The sequence below is a fragment of the Phacochoerus africanus genome, chromosome 10, assembly GCF_016906955.1.
Source record: "Phacochoerus africanus isolate WHEZ1 chromosome 10, ROS_Pafr_v1, whole genome shotgun sequence".
Taxonomy (NCBI): domain Eukaryota; kingdom Metazoa; phylum Chordata; class Mammalia; order Artiodactyla; family Suidae; genus Phacochoerus; species Phacochoerus africanus.
Genome location: NC_062553.1, coordinates 132,152,881 through 132,165,437, shown reverse-complemented (window position 1 = coordinate 132,165,437; position 12,557 = coordinate 132,152,881). Strand labels below are relative to the sequence as shown.

General features: G+C 39.7%; 1 protein-coding gene across 2 annotated transcripts in view; it reads left to right on the top strand.

Moving 5' to 3' along the window:
• Positions 1–12,557, top strand: part of PTPN13 (protein tyrosine phosphatase non-receptor type 13) — a 209,290-nt gene that overhangs the window by 118,473 nt on the left and 78,260 nt on the right. For both annotated transcript variants that reach the window (XM_047798555.1, XM_047798554.1), the window contains exons 10-15: positions 3,065–3,284; positions 8,810–8,884; positions 9,001–9,175; positions 10,564–10,717; positions 10,957–11,095; positions 12,306–12,458. In XM_047798555.1, coding sequence (XP_047654511.1) covers positions 3,065–3,284; positions 8,810–8,884; positions 9,001–9,175; positions 10,564–10,717; positions 10,957–11,095; positions 12,306–12,458 — 916 coding nt within the window. The remainder of the gene's footprint in view (positions 1–3,064; positions 3,285–8,809; positions 8,885–9,000; positions 9,176–10,563; positions 10,718–10,956; positions 11,096–12,305; positions 12,459–12,557) is intronic.

Below are 12,557 nucleotides of genomic sequence, written 5' to 3'. Positions count from 1 at the left end.
GCTCGTGATAGACAAGCGTTAGATATAAATATCTCCAAGGTTGTGCCTTCAGGACTTGCTTCTCATTCATATGTGGGATTTATTTTATTTTACTATTTTTTTAATAGTTATTTCTCCAATATAATTTTTTTTTCTACTGTATAGCATGGTGACCCAGTTACACATACGTGTACACATTCTATTTTCACACATTATCAGGCTCCATTATAAGTGACTAGACATAGTTCCCAGTGCTACACAGCAGGATCTCGTTGCTAATCCATTCCAAAGGCAATAGTTTGTATCTATGAACCCCAAGCTCCCCAACTACCCCACCTCCCCTCCCCCTCCCCTTTGGCAAACACAAGTCTGTTCTCTATGTCCATGAGTTTCTTTTCTGTGGGAAGGTTCATTTGTGCCTTATATTAGATTCCAGATATAAGTGATATCATATGGTATTTGTCTTCCTCTTTCTGACTTACTTCACTTAGTATGAGAGTCTCTAGTTCCATGCATATTGCTGCAAATGGCATTATTTTGTTCTTTTTTATGGCTGAGTAGTATTCCAATGTGTATATATACCACATCTTCCTAATCCATTCGTCTATCAATGGACATTTGGGTTGTTTCCATATCTTGGCTATTGTGAATAGAGCTGCAGTGAATATGTGGGTGCATGTGTCTTTTTTAAGGAAAGTTTTGTCTGGATATATGCCCAAGAGTGGGATTGCTGGGTCATATGGTAGTTCTATGTATAGATTTCTAAGGTACCTCCATACTGTTCTCCATACAGCTTACATTCCCACCAACAGTGCAGGAGGGTTCCTTTTTCTCCACACCCTCTCCAGCATTTGTTATTTGTGGACTTATTAATGATGGCCATTCTGACTGGTGTGAGGTGGTATCTCGTGGTAGTTTTGATCATATGTGGGGTTTTAAGAAAGAGGAATGAAGAATGACTCCAAGTTATATCCTAAGCAACTCGTGAATGATTGAGGAAGGGTTGCGCTTAAGGAACACATATCAAGAATTTGGTTTTGACAAGTTAGGCTAAAGATGGATCTTAACATCCAAATAGAATACTCACCTCATCAGGTGAGTAGAATTAGAATTCAGGGGAAAGCCTGGAGTTATGGGAATATATATATAATTAAGGCCATGTGACTACATGAGTTCGGGTAGGTATGGAGTGTATATGGAGACAAGAAAAACCTGGAGGTCTGGGCACTGTTGTGGTCCAACATTAAGAGACAGAAATGAAGGAGGATCCAGCAAGCACCTAAGAAGCAGGAGCCAGTAAAGTAGAAGGAAAATAGAAAGAGCATGGTTTCCAGATGTTTAAGAAGAGAAAGGATTGAGCAACTATGTTACATGATGCTCTGAGGTCAAGTAAAATGAAAATTGAGAATTATCCTTTGACTTTGGTAACACAGAGGGCAGTCATTTTCGTGACCTGTTTTGGTGGAATAGTAGGGACTCAAACTATTGGTTTGAGTCTGAGAGAGTGGGAGATGGAGTGGAAGGAAAATTAAAGACAGTTTAGAAGTGACTTACTCTAAAAGACAGCAGAAAAATGGTATAGAATGTAAAAGGATTTTTTTGTTGTTGTTTTAAGTAGAAAATAGTACAGCTCGTTTGTATGCTAATGAGAATAAGCAGATGCACGGAATAATGGATTAATTGCAGGTAATTAAGAGGAGGTAATTGCAGGAACCGGGTCTTCGGGAAGAGAGGGGAGGGGAGGAATCCCATGCACAGGAGAGGTTTGGGACCTGTACGAGTGTGCAGGAGATCCATCCGTTGTAACAGAAAAGACAGCAGAGCACTTGGATGTAGATTTGGAAAATCTGGCGATAGAGGTTAAGGAAGTTATTTCCTGATCGCTGCTTATTTCACCAAGAAAATTGAGAAAAAGTCATCAGTTGGGAGAGGATGAGGTGGAAAGTATTGGAGCTTTGAAAAGAAAAGAGAAGGAAGAAAATATGAAATAATTCTCTCAGCTTGATTCTGAAGTTTCATGAGAGTTGAGGTCATATGCAGAGGAGTAGTTTTTTAATGATGGCCATAGAATTAAAGCAATGCAAGGACAGAAGATTAATAGTGTAGAGTCAAAGAGTTTTTTGACGGAGAGTGTTAGAGGAAGTGAGCTAGGGAAAATAAGATTAGATAGGGTATTGGAAGATAGAAATGGGAAATTTTGGCGGTGGCGCATTTACTGTTAGCAGCCTGTCTGACCATGGGAATAAATTGCTGGCTGACGTGGGGCAGGCCAGGGTGCTGGAGGACTCCTCAGTCTCTGTAACACCACGGTGAGTGATGACAGCAGTGGTGATGCAGAAGAAGACTGAGTCAGGCACTTGTATTTTTAAAGCACACAGGAGACTTGACCAGGAGGACAATGTCTAGAGCAAAGCAGAGCAGTGAATGGTAGATTTCATAACATGCACTTCAGGGAAGCTGAGGGCGACTGGAGGAGGGGTCAGTAATGATCCGGAAGCTGAAATAAAAATTAAGAGGGGAGTTCCCGTGGTGGCGCAGTGGTTAACGAATCCGACTAGGAACCATGAGGTTGCGGGTTCGGTCCCTGCCCTTGCTCAGTGGGTTAACAATCCGGCGTTGCCGTGAGCTGTGGTGTAGGTTGCAGACGCGGCTTAGGTCCCGCGTTGCTGTGGCTCTGGCGTAGGCTGGTGGCTGCAGCTCCGATTGGACCCCTAGCCTAGGAACCTCCATATGCCGTGGGAGCAGCCCAAGAAATAGCAAAAAAAAAAAAAAATTAAGAGGAAGGTGCAGGATTATGAGGATAAAAGAGCCCCTGTCAGAGGACTGTAGGGGAAGAGTTTTCAGAAGATGCTGGGATGTTCAAAGCAGAGCTGGAGGATATAGATCCTACCCCCTGAAAATAGGAGGCCATACTATATTAATACATTAAAAATGGGACCGAAATGTTACTACAAGGCTTCTGCTGAGATGAAAAGTTAAAATTTGTTTTAATTCTTGATATCTTACTTAACATGTTTTTTTTCTTGATTAGACTTAAAATAATCGTTTTCTTCCCAACCCTTTTTTTTTCTTTTCTATACGGCAGACAGTATGAAATACCCCTTGAAGGCAGCTTAATTAATCAAGAGGTCATGCTAAAGCGGCAAGAAGAAGAAATGATACAGCTGCAAGCCAGAATGGCCCTTAGACAGTCTCGGTTGAGTCTGTATCCTGGAGACACAATCAAAGCTTCCATGCTTGATATCACCAGAGATCCCTTAAGAGAAATAGCCCTAGAAACAGCGATGACCCAAAGAAAACTGAGAGTAAGTTGATTCTCAGGTTATATCATCTAAACTTGGTTTCACATTGAAATGTTATATAAAGTACTTTTTAAAAAATTCTTTAGGTATCCTGAAGTTTCCTATAGTTGAAACTGAAATCTCATATTAATTTCTACTGGTGTTGAATGTCTTTTTTTAAAATGATACTCTAGGAGTTCCCCGTCATGGCTCAGTGGTTAACGAATCCTACTAGGAACCATGAGGTTGCAGGTTTGATCCCTGGTGTTGCTCAGTGGGTTAACGATCCGGCGTTGCTGTGAGCTGTGGTGTAGGTTGCAGACGTGGCTCGGATCCTGCGTTGCTGTGGCTCTGGCGTAGGCCAGCAGCTATGGCTCCGATTCGACCCCTAGCCTGGGAACCTCCATGTGCCGCAGGAGCGGCCCAAGAAATGGCAAAAAGACAAAAAAATAAAATAAAATAAAATGATACTCTATAATTTTTGAAGGAATTTTACATTTTTGAAGAAAGTTAAAAATTAAAATAGGATTTAAGTTTATCAAGAAATGTGTGTTACATGGTGTTAAAATATCTTGGTTGATATTAAAATAAATATTTAGCTGTTCTCATGATTTCATTTTTAAAATAATGTTAGATAGATTTAGACTATATTAACTGTATATTCTTAAAGTATATTCATGATCCTTAAAGTAAACTGGCTTTATTTAATATTATGGGGGATTATTTTTTAATATTCAGAAATTTATTAGCCTACAAACCAAGATCAGAGATAGAGTTCAAGATTGGTTCAGAAGCTCAAGAATGCTGTCAAGTGCGTTCCATCTTTCTGCTCTGCCATTCTCGGGATTTTGACAGTGGTTCTTTTTATGTTAAAAGATGACTGCCTTAACTCCAGACGTCATATCTGCATTACAGAATATCCAAAAACAGGGAGCAAATCTACACCCTGTGTCTGTGGGGCATTTTTCTTTCATGCGTTTTGTTGGTTAATTTTTCTTTCAGCATATATCCTCTATGTTTTTGTAAACATGAGCTCAAAATGAATGTAGTCTTTTCTCATGTAAAATATCCTGAATATTCCACCACTTTTATGATATCGTCGTCAAGGTCTGTTAAGTACTCCGTTATGTGAACTTGCCCTGTACCGTGATTTCCTTTATCAGTTTCCAATCACTGGACACTTGAAAAGTTTCTAATTTGTTGTGGCTATTGCAAGCAGTGCTCTGATGAACCTCCTTCTAGCTAAATCTTCACAGGTAACTTCCTCCAGGAGAGAATAGTCAAGGCGGATACCTTTTAAGACATTTGATATGTATTGTCAAATTCTCTTTAAAAATTTGTTCCAGGAGTTCCCATTATGGCGCAGTGAAAATGATCCAACTGGTATCCATGAGGATGCAGATTCAGCCACTGTCCTTGATCAGTGGATTAAGGATTCAGTGTTGCCATGAGCTGCGGTGTAGGTCGTAGACGTGGCGCAGATCCCGCGTTGCTGTTGCTGTGGTATAGGCCAGGGCCTATGCCAATTCAACCCCCAGCCTGGGAACTTCTATATGTCATACCTGCGGGCCTAAAAAGCAAAAAAAAAAAGAAAGAAAAAGAAAACGTTCCAATTTATTTTTCCTGTTTCACCATATTCTTACCAACGCTAACATTACCATTGCTTTTTTTCATCATCACCAATTTGATACATGAGGCAGTATTTATTTGTATTTTTTATTTGTATTGTTCCTTTACAGATAATTCTTCAAAAGCAAAATAAATATAAAAATGATAAAATCTAGAGTGAATTTTTCCTTTTTAGTTCCACACTAAGAAAGTATATTATCCTATTCTGTTTTGGGGTTTATTGCTTATTTCAAAGACTTATCTTAAAAGCATTTCTCTCATAGTTTTATAAGAAGAAACAGTATTGCATGGTGAAAAATTAGCCCTGAACTACAAATTAGAAGACTTGGATTCAATTTCTAATAATTTCTAACAACATGACTTTCATGTACATATCATGTACACATCTCATGCTTTTTTTTTTTTTTTTGCTCTTTTTAGGGCTGCACCCATGGCATATGGAAGTTTCCAGGCTAGAGATAGAATCAGAGCTGAAGCTGCCAGCCTATACCACAGAGCCACAGCAACTCGGGATCCAAGCCTTGTCTGCAACCTACACCACAGCTTACGGCAACGCTGGGTCCTTAACCCACTGAGCAAGGGCAGGGATTGAACCTGCATCTTCATGGATACTAGTTGGGTTCATATTACTGCTGAGCCACGATGGGAACTATTCATGCTAATTTTTAAAATGTGGAATTGGGTAGTGATTTATAAGACAGTGTTCAATTTTAAAGTTATTAGATTCCAATAAAATATAACTTATTTTAAGCTGAAAAGAAGGAATTCAGTAAAGCTTCATTAGTTTATCATTTAACCAATTTTATCAAAATTAAATAATAGGATATACAAAAAAGCATGGGCCTCCAACAATAAAAGGTACATATAAAGCATAAAGGGCACACACACATATCTTTTTCCTAAACTATAGTTTCAGTGAACTAACGCAGAACTTTGGCTCGTTAGAGAATCATAAGTGGTAGTCTTTACCTTTATAGTTTGCCAGTGTTATAGTTTGTCACTTAAAAACCTGTGTTTTCTTTCAGTTAGCAGTTTCTGGCTGTTTTTAAAACATTCTTTTTTCACCAGAGGCATGCCGTATATATATATATATACACACACACACATTCTCTCTCTCTCTCTCTCTCTCTCTCTCTCTCTATATATATATATATATATATATATACATTCTGTACACACACATGCACATTCTCTATATAACTAGAGCGTTTAACTATTAGTCATTTTGACCACATGGTATTTTTTCCTAAAAAGAACAACACGGATATATATATGTGTGTGTGTGCATGTATGTATATATATATTTTTTTTTCTTTTGTCTTTTAAGGGCCACACCCACGGCGTATGGAGGTTCCCAGGCTAGGGGTCTAATTGGAGCTACAGCTGCCAGCCTACACCAGAGCCACAACACCACCAGGTCTGAGCCACATTTGCGAACTGCACCACAGCTGACGGCAACGCCAGATCCTTAACCCACTGAGTGAGGCCAGGGATCAAACCCACAACCTCATGGTTCCTAGTCAGATTCGTTTCCACTGCACCACGATGGGAACTCCAAGATGGATATATTTTTTTTTATTATTACTCAATGAATTTATTACATTGATAGTTGTACAGTGATCATCACAATCCAGTTTTATAGGATTTCCAACCCACAACCCCAACGCATCCCCCCATCCCCCAAACTGTCTCCTTTGGAGACCATTAAGTTTCTCAAAGTCTGTGAGTCAGCCTCTCTTCTGCAAAGAAGTTCATTGTGTCCTTTTTTCAGATTCCACGTGTCAGAGATAGCATTTGATGTCGGTGTCTCATTGCTTGACTGACTTCGCTTAGCGTGATAATTTCTAGGTCCATCCATGTTGCTAAAAATGCTGGTATTTCGTTCCTTTTAATGGCCGAGTAATATTCCATCATGTATATGTACCACATCTTCTTGATCCACTCCTCTGTTGATGTACATTTAGATTGTTTCCATGTCTTGGCTATTGCAAATAATGCTGGCAATGGACATTGGGACACATGTGTCTTTGCGAGTCATGCTTTTGCTCTGGATAGATGCCCAGGAGTGGGATTGCTGGGTCAAATGGTAGTTCTATTTTTAGTTTTCTGAAGCATCTCCATACTGGTTTCCACAGTGGTTGCACCCATTTACAATCCCACCAACAGTGTACTAGGGTTCCTTTTTCTCCACCCCCTCTCCGCACTTATTGTTTGTAGACTTTTGGATGATGGCCATTCTGGCTGGTGTAAGGTGGTACCTCATCGTGGTTTTGATGTGCATTTCTCTAATGATGAGTGATGTTGAACATCTTTTTATGTGTTTTTTGGCCATCTGTATGTCTTCTTTGGAGAACTGTCTGTTTAGATCTTCTGCCCATTTTTTGACGGGGATGTTTGTTTTTTTGGTGTGGAGCTGCAGAAGGTGTTTATAAATTTTGGAGAGTAATCTCTGTCAGTTGCCTCATTTGCAAATATTTTCTCTTATTCTGTGTGTTAAGATGATATATTTTTGAGCCTGAAAAAGAGTATTACTATTTGGAGGAACAGCTTCACAGTTGAATTCTTTCTCCAAACATAAATTTTTAGTTAATTTCTTTGCTGTATTATTTATGGTACAGACCCATTTTAATGTTCACACTCTGTTGCCTTAGTTGATCTGTATCAGATTCTATCTTTCCCATAGCTTCTATTCTGTTTCTCTTCTCATTTAAAACATGTCCTGTTGGCTTGTTGAATATTAACAAATGCTTGATGTTAAACTTTTACTTAAATGGTATCTGTCACATGTTTCACACCTGGTTGATTGGATAGAATTCCCACATCAAGCGACCAAATGAAATGAAATGAAAAGAAAATTCATTTCAACAAAAATAAACTCCATTAACCCCCCCCATTAGTTTAAACATGTGCATGCACGAGAGTACACCCCTGTCACAGACACCACCCACCTTTGGCCCCAAGATTAGCCCTGTGTTCGTTCTACTTTTTGCCCATTGGGACATATCCTTTCCATCTGTTCTGAATGCTGCCCCTTCCCCTGGAGTCTGACGTGTTTTAAGTTACCTCACCAGTTCTTCCATCTGGGCCGAAAGCCCTGGCTATAGAAGAGGTAAAGGCGAAGAGTAGACAGAGAAGCAGTAAATGCAGAGTGTTCCCCAGCTCCTGAGATACTCTTTTCTTGCTAGAGGCAACAATGGGGAGATAACCTGTGCTATCCCTGGTTGTCACTAGTTAGAACAAAAAACTATAGCATTCCAAGAACTTGATTACAGGTGGATGTGTCTTTTGTAATCACAAAGTAGATGTTGTCCATCAGCTGACTTGTTTTAGGGCAAATTGAATTTCCCTCTCCAAAATAATGAGATTCTGTTCGGTCACTTTACACATTAGCAGTGTTAAACCAACCCTTCTATGAGTTTGATAAGTCTGTATTGCTTCAGTAATTGAGACTGCGTTTTTTAACACTTGAGAATCTGAGTCACCCTGGAGTCCCCAAAATGAAAACTTTGTAAAATGATCTAAAGCACCGCTTTATATTTCACATCAATGGTAAAAACAGAGCTAAGGTAAAACTTAGCCTTAAGATATGTTCCATTCCTGTTCTTGATCAATTCTACCTTTTTTTTTTTTTTTTTTTTTTTTTTTTGCTGTGCCCTAGGCATACAGAAGTTCCTGGGCCAGGGATGGAACCTGAACCTCAACAGTGACAATGCCAGATTCTTAACCAACTGAGCCACCAGGGAACTCCATCTACCATACTTCTTCTTTATTGAGAGTTTTTACATTTGTTTCAGATCACCTAGTTCTAGTATGGTGGCTTTACATGTGGTTTATTGTTGTTGTTATTACATTATTTTTCTTTCAAGGAATGAGCTTGAATAAATGGTAAAGACTATTGATTCTGCTTATGTGATTCACAGAATTTCTTTGGCCCTGAGTTTGTGAAAATGACAATTGAGCCATTTATATCTTTGGATTTGCCACGGTCTATTCTTGTAAGTAATAAAACCACTGTGTGCCACATTGAGAAAGTAAAATTCAGTAGTGATTTTTCTAAACAGTTAAAATGTAATGTTTCCATTAAGAGCGGCTATTCATTTTTCAATTGTAGACCAAAAGAGGGAAGAATGAGGATAACCGAAGAAAAGTCAACATAATGCTTCTGAGTGGACAGAGGCTGGAACTGACTTGTGACACCAAAACTCTCTGTAAAGATGTGTTTGATATGGTCGTGGCCCACATCGGCTTAGTGGAGCATCATCTGTTTGCTTTAGCTACCCTCAAAGGTACCGAGACATTGCAGATTCAGGGTACAGGGTGGGACCTTGACAGCAAAACAACTTCGTGTGCCTGTTGTGCCTGACCTCGTTTTGGGAAATACTAACCACACGGGTGTGTCAGCCCTGAGAAGTGGGAGTTAGCAGCTCCCTTCCTTTTCCTAACTGGGTCCATTGTTTTAATAGCCGTGTCTTTTTCATTTCTTCTGCACCTGACCATGAAGATTTTTCTTTGACATTGGCTGCACAAAAATAGATTTTAATCATTCTCTTTGGGGGACTATTATTTTGCCTACACGTGTACTCTAGAAATTAGTATTCTGCTCATAGGAATTTGAATACATAGCAGGACTCTCTCTCTGACTCTCTAGATCAATTTCTTCAGCGGACGATCCTAGAAACATACAGTATCTTTTTAAAATGTCGGGATGACTGAAAATAAGTCCTTTCGCATGTTTTTGAAGCATTACGTCGACCAGCCTGTGTGACATTCACACCCACAGTGGTCTCCGGGCACAGCTTCAGCAGAAGCTGCTACTGTTTATCAATTAGAATTGCCATAGCCACAGGGAACCCTTTGGATTTGGGTTTTAATAACTATTTCTTTAATAAATGAGTATGTTTCTAAGTTACTCTTCACTGTTTCAGATACCTATAACAAATAATAGCTAATACTCATTGAAGGGTTACCAGGTGCCATGTGCTCGTAACTACTGCGTGTTTTACATCCATCTGATCTCCTAAAACAACCCTAAAAAAACACAAATTAACATGATCCTCATTTTCCTTTTTTTTTCTTTTCTTTTTTCTTTTTGGCTTTTGGCTTTTGTCTTTTCTAGGGCCGCACCCGCAGCATATGGAGGTTCTCAGGCTAGGGGTCCAATCAGAGCTGTAGCCACCAGCTTACTCCAGAGCCACAGCAACTCGGGATCCAAGCCGAGTCTGCAACCTACACCGCAGCTCACGTCAACGCCGGATCCTTAACCCCCCTCACTCATTCCTTGAGTGAGTCAAGGAATCAGACCCGCAACCTCATGGTTACTAGTTGGGTTCGATAACCACTGAGCCATGACAGGAACTCCCTATTCTGGTTTTACAAACAAGAAAAGTGATGTCTAGAAAGGTTAGATAATTTATTCATTATCACTCAGATGGTAGATGATGTGGCCAGGAGTTTAGTCCAGGTCTGTCTGTCCCCTGAGCGCTCATTTTAAAAAGACTGAGCCATATTGCCTCCCATCCATATACAGTGCCTCAGAATTCCCTGCCATGGTTCTTAACAATCCTGTTTTATTCTGGTGTGAAAATATTTTGTGCAAGTCTGACTTTAAAAAAATGAAGAAATTAAAACATGAAAGTATTTTTATTTCATCTCAGTGTTTCTCATTCTCTTTTAGACAATGAATATTTCTTTGTTGATCCTGATCTAAAATTAACCAAAGTGGCCCCAGAGGGATGGAAAGAAGAACCAAAGAAAAAGAGCAAAGCCTCCATTAATTTTACTTTGTTTTTCCGAATTAAATTTTTCATGGATGACGTTAGTCTGATACAGTGAGTACACAAGAGTTTCTGTGTTTCTTTTTTTGGCTCCTGGTCTTTTGACCCTTTTGTTTACTGATACTGAAATGTTTGATTATCAGTGGTAGTGTCTTCTTTATTATAAAAGAAATATTTCTTTCAACCTAGTTATACGTCTTGGCAACTAAATTTATGTGCCAATAATAAAAATCACCCCAAGATTCAAGGTCAATAGCCAAGATGTTTTGGGTGTGTTTTATTTATTTTCCCAGACATACTCTGACCTGTCACCAGTATTATCTTCAGCTACGAAAAGATATCTTGGAGGAGAGGATGCACTGTGATGATGAGACTTCTTTATTGCTGGCATCCTTGGCTCTCCAGGCTGAGTATGGAGATTATCAGCCAGAGGTAGGATTTATTTTGTTTTCTCTAGGACCAGTTTTTCATTGGCATTCTTACCCTCAGCATAGTTGAAGACTGAACCTGGAGTTCCTGTCATACCGCAGTGGAAATGGATCCAACTAGGAACCGTGAGTTTGGGGGTTCGATCCCTGGCCTCGCTCAGTGGGTTAATGATTCGGCATTGCTGTGCGCTGTGGTGTAGGTCGCAGATGCAGCTCAGATCCGGTGTTGTTGTGGCTGTGGCTGTGGTGTAGGCCGGCAGCTGTAGCTCTGATTAGACCCCTAGCCTGGGAACCTCCAAATGCTGTGGGTGCGGCCCTAAAAAGCAAAAAAAAAAAAATTCTTTTTTTTTTTTTTTAAATTTAAAAAAGACTGAACCTGGTTGAGGTGTTTGCTGCTTAGATCTAGAGATTTCTGAAACTAGTTTGGTGTCTCAAAATGACTAAGTTCCCCATGTATGTTGGTTATTTAAAATCATACAGTGTGGGATTTCTTTTTTCATTCTTTTTTTCTGTTTAAAAACTATACTGTTCCAGAGTTTGGGGATACCTAGCCCTTGCCCTTCCTTCTCCTCATTTCTAACTAATAGCTATTAGACATGAGCGTTATCAGCCAAATCTGAATGAAAGGGGTCTTCCATCTTCCACATCGACCCATGCAGTGATGGGCGGTGAATCTAGCAGAGCTCACTGCATCAAGAACAGATGTTCGAGGCCAGATGTCCCTGAATATCGGTGAACCTAAGAGAAATCAAGAAGCAAGAAGAGACTGTGCACCTGAAGCAGCACCCTTCACAACATGAAGCTTTCACCGTGCTGACATTTGCCCTTTGATGCCGGTCTTTCCTCAGATTTGCCCGTCAGTTCAGTCATTCTGCCTTCCTGAAAGAGAAAGACCGATGCATTTCCTCTAACACTCATTCCTCAGAGAGAAGCAGAAGTACCTTGTCTCTTGGCAGAGGCAAGAACTTTAAGACAGGACAGAGAGGGGTAAACAGGGTCCTGCTGGGTAGCACGGGGAAGTACATTCGGTATCCTCTGATGAACCGTAATGTAAAACCATATGGGAACGAATACATGTGTGTATAACTGAATCACTTTGCTGTGGAGCAGAAATTAACACAACATTGTAAATCAACTATATTTGAATAAAATAATTTCTTTAAAAAAGGAGGATGAGGAGAAATAGAATTGCTTACAAAAACTCTCCTTTCTAGGTTCATGGTGTGTCTTATTTTAGACTGGAGCATTATTTGCCTCCCAGAGTAATGGAGAAACTTGATTTATCCTATATCAAAGAAGAGCTACCCAAATTGCATAATACCTACGCAGGAGCTTCTGAAAAGGAGACAGAGTTGGAATTTTTAAAGGTAAGCCTGCAAGATTGCAAATGATAAATCGTGTCTTTTTTCAAAGTAAGCAAGAAGTGGAGTTCCCGTTGTGGCTCAGCGGTTAACGAATCCTACTAG